Raw genomic sequence first — 7,608 nt, 5'->3', positions numbered from 1 at the left:
TATATAACTACAAATAAAATGCGTTTTTAAATATAAAATTATAAATAAAATGCGTTTTAAAAATGAAAGATTAGTATTTATATACAGTTAACAAATCTCTTCTTAGGAAATTTTTAATAAACTTACAAAAAGCGTTGGTCTTTTGACTAACGTGAAGACAATCGCTACTTAAATATGTCATATCGGTATACCCATTTGAAGCAAATGGAATACTGAAATTCACCAGGATAGGCTGAGTTACGACTGTAAAGTCATCTCTTTGGAATTCTGAATAAGTTGCGATTTCCATATCTAACTTCTGCCACCTAAAACATATTTTCAACTTTTTAATCAATCCGCAATTTGCTTTCAACGGTATAAGTGATACTTTCAATGAAACAAGTTAAAATTAATTTATACTGTCGCACATTGCAAACACGTATTTTTTACTTAATGTCGTATCGGATTATTTAAACACAGATAAGAACTTTGCATTACCGAAAATAATTATATGTATATTAACATTTAATAAATAACATAGGGTAGGTAGTCCAACAATAAACCATGTAAATTTCAGAGGCTTATATCTCTCAATTATTGAGTTAAAGATCTGTGTTTTTGCATACGCAGGTCATGAATTTAGTTGGCTACTATTGTATAAGATGACTCATAAGTTATTTTTAAAGTTTAGCCACAATTTTGTTTTTTTTAAAGCAATGTTAAATGGTTTATTGTATACAAGGTTGTTATACACAATAAACCTAGTCATTTTTAACAATGAACCACATGTTTTATGCTGTGAATTGTTAGTGTTATTTTAGTTTTACTATGTTTTAAAATGTTTATTTAGGGAAGAGATAATTATAAGACATGATAAGTAAGATTAGGATAGTATAAATTTAAATTAAAGCTAGCTTAATTATATATGTTATGTTTTTATTATTTGAAGCTTACAATCAAAATTATTATTTTTAATCAGACTTTTTGTCACTTAGATTATTATTTATTGTAGCAACTAGTCAGTTTAATAAGACTTTATAACACCGATAACTATAGTAAAAGACAAAATGGTTTATTGTAAACCATATAACATTTTTTACGCTAATTTCCAAAAAATACGATAAAATAATGCAATAGAAAAAGTTGTTTACAGAATTATAAAGCCAAATATACACACAAAACTATAGAATAATGAAAAAAAAATGATAGATATAACAACAAAAACATGAAAAATACGTAAAATTTACAAAAAAAAATTTAGTTTGTCTAAATTCACAAAATGTGGCCTTAAACGGCCATCCTTTGTGTGATTTGCCGGTCGATTGGAGAGCCGAAGAGAAGTTCAAATGCGAGTCTTTGCATATGATGCAACAAGCACACTCTGGTAACGTCATATTTATGAAATATCGCAATAGTTTATAGTGTACTATAGGGTTCATTGTTGGACTACTTACACTACTCTAGACTATTTTCTGTTTTATTTTACGTTATTACACTTACTGTTGTATAATGTCGTAATACATAGATCTAAAACGCCAAGATGTGAGACCAAACATGCAAGAACACACGAACTTCGTTCCGAGGAAACAATTAAGCGATGGTTTTTCTTCACGTATCTCAACCATAGCCTTTAAATGTGGTGGTGGAAGCAATGCCACGAAGGTTCGCGGCAAATTATCTCTTAACGTCCGCAAAGCTTGGAGTAGATCAGTTTTATGTGTTTCAAGAACTGACCAAGGTGATGGAATCCAACATATTTTACTGCAAAAGTCATTGCTTCCGATCATCAGAGAGATGAACTGCAAATCAAATTTTATTGTTATCGATATGTATGTTTAATAAATAAGAGTGCAGAATGTTTAACAGCAAAGCGAGATATTTGGTTGTACAGCATATTAACGAAAATCTTGAAAAACATTACAAAATTATGACAGGCTATAAATAGTTCCGTCAAATTTTTATCGCAAGGAAAATCAGTTTAAAACTATAAGGGGTGATAATTAACTTAATTATTACATACAACAAAACATGCAGTTCACGTAATGACAATAGCCTCCTCGTTTCTCTCGCTGTTTGCAACAAATTAAATTTGTCTATAAGTTCAACGAACCTTCCAATGTTTCTGCAGATCTATCCTTGGATCATTTTTAATTTTCTTGACTAACATATCCGCCATGTAAACCATATCCGCGGACATAGCTCCACTTTCGGCAACATTCAATTGCGATGCCTTGTCAGTTGTCAAAGAGTCTCCCAATGCATATCCTATCAAATTGGGGTTGAATTCCTAATATAATGAAAATTTATGATGACTAATTTGTACACGCGCACATTGTTAGATCAGCCTTTAGTGTTACATTACTCCCTTTCCTTCCCTCTCAAGACATAATACAACTTTTCTTATCTAACTTATCGTTATAGTATCCGTCTCTATGTTATTTTTTTAAATTATAAATCTGTCATAAAATTGTGAAAATCTGTCACAAAGATCATATATTTAATCATAAACTTTCTAAGATTATTTAATATATAAAATAAATTGCAAGAAAAGAAATAATTTTCGGTTAGAGAAAGACATTTATTAAAGTGAGGAAAAAAATTAGAGAGCGAATAAAGAACTCACAATTTTAAATATTGATCAATAATGATTATGATAATGATTTTATTAACCGATATAACATTCTGAATTATATAATATAATATGATATAATATATTATATTATATTATATAACTTTTTCGTTTGGCATTGCTTAATATCCTGGTATTTTATTTTACAAAGTAAGATTGTTAGCATCACGCCCAACTACCTTAGGGGAATTTTACGAAATATAAAATTTGCACATGGGATAAGAGGGAATTCCCCTCAATGCCCCCTTCCGCTAACTACAATTTCGCCGCTCTCACATAAAGTCACGCGGTAGCTCTAATGGTGCAAAAAAAGTCTATTTTTCTTTTTTTATTATATAATTATTACATAACAGCACTACAAATCTAAGTGCGTATTTTAGGTGAAGCTCTTTTTACACATTTCTAACTGTTTTAAATCACGTCATTTAACATTAAACGAACTAACTTTTAATGTAATACTATTAAAAGTATTAAATGACGTAATTTAACACATAAAGAGAAATATGTAAAAAGAGCTTCAGTCTAATGTGTCATTGTACAGGCGCTGAGTATCAGACCTTCTCTCTGAATGAAATGAAAGAGCAATACACAATAATATCTTTCAGAATAATAAAATATAATTATGAACAGAAATCAGTGGTTATTTCACAGTGGAATATCGCATATAAGCAGCAGAAATTATCACTTTAAATAATATGCAGAATTCAAATCACATAATAAACATGAAATATGTAAACATTATAAGAGATCACATAATAATCATGAAATATAAACATTGTAAATAAGAAATCACATAAATTTAAAAAAACAGGAGAAATCAAAACATCCGAAAATAGTTCGCACAGTAATTACATTAAACTGAGATTTAATGATGACTTAATTTTCTTTCAGATAATTATTAATCAAACCAAACTCAAAGTTAGATAATAAATTTTATATAAACAAGATTGAAAGACGTATTTAATGAAAATAGATCAAATAATACATTATTATCTACTAAAATGAAAGGAACTGAAAATTATTAATATTCACATTAAGTAAATGACGCACAATTTGAATATTTTAGCAATTCAATCAACCTTAAAATTTGTCTCATTATTAAATATCTTAGAATATTAGTAAATATTAATAGTCGCATTGTATTAAGAATTAACCATGCGCAAACATATCATTTGGTGGATTTTTCGAACAAAATGAAATTATAAGTATATGAAATACAGTTCACAGTAGAACTTATACAAAAGCATATACACTTTCTTTGGAGAAAGAGGTGTTGTTAATTTGATTTGAACGTAGAAAACTTAATTAAAAGAGATCGAAAGAACGAAAGGAATCATTTGTCTAACGTTTGACTAAATCTCCAAGAGAATTTAAAGATATAGTTGTATTATTATTGTTAACGCAATCTATATTTAGTGCCTCGTGAGAAGTCTCTGCAACCAAGATTGTAAATTAGATGGAACCTTCCACCAAATGCAAGAATGTGAACTCTGATTCTCGGTCGCAAGAACATCTCGAATGTTACCTTAAAAATGACCGCAATCGGCTTGTATGGAGCAATCTTAATAATGGCCGCTATCGGCGCTCCAGAATAATCTCGTGATAATGGCCGCAATCGGCAGTATTGAAATTAAGAATGTATGGGTGACATCTCAAAGCATTACCAAAAATCTAAAAATTTCATAGATTGTTCTATTATTACATCTAAGTATCTGTGTAAAATTTCAGCACATTTCTCTTACTGGTTTAAAAGTTATTGTAATTAAGGATGTATTGGAGGTATATTTCAATATATTCAGAAAGTGCTGTAAATTGTTTCTAAATTAAATTAAAAATACTCTGTAAATTTTTGAAGTTATTTAAGAGTTATTTAAGTTTAAAGTTGATTGAAGTGAAAATTAACATTATCCCTTATAGAGAATTGACATTTTTGTTGTAAATATAAATAAAATATAAATAAATCGTTAAGATATTTCTTAAACTTTTTTTATGTATAAAACATACATCATTGATATTGTGTATTTTAAGTTTCAAAATTTTTTGCCACAAAAAAATTTTTTTAATTGTTTAAACAATACTAATTATTTAAATAACACAAAATTATACTCAAACTGTTAACGGTAATCCTTTCTAACATATAAAAAATTTTGAGTTGTTTGACATACATGCAAAGTCTTCTTTATTGAAAGTTTAACTTTTAGCAAGGACTGTACGACCCATACATCCTTAATTGAACTATTGAAAGAAATTAACGACGCGATCGTCGTTGATCGTCGTTGATCGAGTATGCGTGGCGAACTGTGACACGTGAAGGTTGCTTCGCATTGCGATGTATGTATGTACATACACTGACCGGCAGGAATGCCTGGACATTTTGATATGTATATGACATATATGTACATGTATATGTATATATGTATTATGTCCAGGCATTCCTGCCGGTAAAGTGTACATGGTAATAGTGGTAGCGCTTCTAGATCGATAGTGCGTTTACGGGAGGTCAATAACTATTGATTTTACTCTGCCTTATTTCTTCTTACTGTAGCTCTCCTTTACCATATATCACCATATTAAGCTCTGCCTATCCTTACCTTTGATACCAACTCATGCTACAGATTCTAAACACGATTCATTATATAGATTCTAAACAGTCATTTTTAGATGTTTATGCGTGTAAAAATAACACACTTGGATTTGCAGTGTTAATGCAACGGGTATTAGACTTTACTATAGTTTTAAAGATTTTAATTAAATTTTATTGATTTAACTGCCATGATTGGCCGCCATCAATATCTTAAATCTCCATTTCTCGTATTTGTCTTGCATGCTAAGATTTGTTCAATAATAAACGTTATAACGTTGTAAGATTTGATTGCCTTACTTTAATGATATTGGGAAGAGTTAGATATTGTCTCCACGTGCCTTGGCCTCCGCCAGTCACGGTAACTCCTCTATTTTCTATGAGAATCTGGAACAGATTGTCTGCAAAGATTCCAGCTCCAGCCATAAGAGAATCGCCCATCGTGGCAATGACATCGATATCACCCGGTCTTAGTTTATGCACCGACTCTGGCACTTTTGACGATCGGCCACCTGAAATTTATTCAGTCGTGTAGCACTCCTCAATTACACGATGTTTCGCATTTCTAATATCTTTTTTATAACAATTTAATTAATTGTACAACTTCGAATCGACTATTCTTTAATGTAAACGTCGACTTCTCTTACAGAAATTTAATATTGTAAGTGATTACTTTGCTAGTGATTAATTACTTATTTTGAGTATTAAATGCGCTGTTCTAAATGCTTTTAATACTAAAAATAAGTAATTAATCACTAGCTAAATAATCACTTATTAAACTTCTCACGTATTAAATTTCTGTAAGGGATATGCGTTCTTATTACTGACTGAGATAAAATCATACTTTTTAGTTACATAAACCTTGTTCTGTAATAAAAAATTTTGATTTGGTATACATATAAGATTCTTGTTATTAATATATGTATAATATTGTATAATATGTATATGTATAATATATGTATAATATGTATATATGTATAATATGTATATATGTATAATATGTATAATATGTATAATATATGTATAATATTGAAAAATAAAAAATTGGGTTGTACCTCCATGCTCAGATTTAGGTGAAACTTTGTGAATAGGTTTCTTTTAGATAAAAAACACATACCAAAAAGATTTTTTGCGACTCCAAAGTTTAGCAACTTTTTTAACATTTTTAATTTGCTGCCTCCGCGCATACATTTTCCACGCGAAACAAACCAAAACAGCTCTCAAGTAATGTAAACAACCATAAAGTCATACACAAAGTACAAATATATTAATTTGCTGCTTCTGCGTTACATTTTCCACGCGAAACGAGGTGCCACATAAGTTTAAAATTTTCCATGCGTGGAAAGCTCACGCATGTACTTTGGAGGCACACTATGTATCTAGTTTAATAATAGTGAAGCCCCCCGCAGGGAGACGGAAACTGCCTTTACGCATACACTTTTCACGCGAACCGAGGTTCACCCCCACCTCCCCCTGCTTTCGAGGAAGGTGCGGTAGCCCCTCCCTCGCTTACGTGTGTACTGTTTATACACACACAATTAAAGTATTATTTAAAAATTCTTATTAACTTTCCACGCATGAAAAGTTCACGCATACACTTTTCACGCGAACCGAGGTTTACCCCCACCTCTCCCTGCTTTTGGGGGAGGTGCGGTAGCCCCTCCTTCGCTTAAATGTGTATTGTTTATACACACACAATTAAAGCATTATTTAAAAATTCATATTAACTTTCCACGCATGAAAAGTTCACGCATACACTTTTCACGCGAACTGAAATTCACCCCCATCCCCCTGCTTTTGGAGGAGATGCAGTAGCTCTTCCTTCGCTTACGTGTGTACTGTTTCTCTCTCTCTCTCTCTCTCTCTCTCTCTCTCTCTTTCTCTCTCTTTCTCACTGCTAATTCTGTGTATATTATTATACTATGTGATAGGTTATATAAATTGATATCTCGAAAACTATGCATTGTAGTTTATAATGTTTCTGATTTTCTGAAGTTTCGTCAATGATGTTTATGTTATGACTTTGACGAGTAAGACTTTATGATTGTTTACATTACTTGAGAGCTGTTTTAGTTTGTTTCGTGGAAAATGTATGCGCGGAGACAGCAAGTTAAAAATGTTAAAAAAGTTGTAAACTTTGGAGTCGCAAAAAATCCTTTTGGAATATGTGTTTTTTATCTAAAAGAAACCTATTCACAAAGTTTCACCTAAATCTGAGCATGGACATTTTTGGAAGTTTCGCCAAAAATTACAATGAAATAATTATGTGCGACGATTTTGTTAAAGAAAAATCCAAGTTAGCCAAAAATGAAATGTAGACATAAAAAATATTGAACTAAAAATAAAATGCCTTACTTTAAGAAAACTATGTTAACATGTAAAGAAGCTTTACATTTTTAATAACTGAGTTTTTATGCAG

The 7,608-nt window shown here is 30.6% G+C and overlaps 1 protein-coding gene across 1 annotated transcript; it reads right to left on the bottom strand.

Moving 5' to 3' along the window:
• Positions 1–126: 126 nt before the first annotated feature.
• Positions 127–5,705, bottom strand: LOC112457188 (phospholipase B1, membrane-associated-like; the record flags this gene model as incomplete). Its single annotated transcript, XM_025020110.1, has 4 exons — positions 127–305; positions 1,480–1,778; positions 2,090–2,266; positions 5,490–5,705. Coding segments are annotated over 4 exons (871 nt in total), but the record flags the coding sequence as incomplete, so codon positions are not given.
• Positions 5,706–7,608: the final 1,903 nt, after the last annotated feature.

Source organism: Temnothorax curvispinosus, unplaced genomic scaffold (assembly GCF_003070985.1).
Source record: "Temnothorax curvispinosus isolate PA1 unplaced genomic scaffold, ASM307098v1 QBEX01007589.1, whole genome shotgun sequence".
NCBI lineage: Eukaryota > Metazoa > Arthropoda > Insecta > Hymenoptera > Formicidae > Temnothorax > Temnothorax curvispinosus.
Note: the sequence above shows the minus strand (reverse complement) of the source record. Positions and strands in the feature narration are given on the sequence as shown.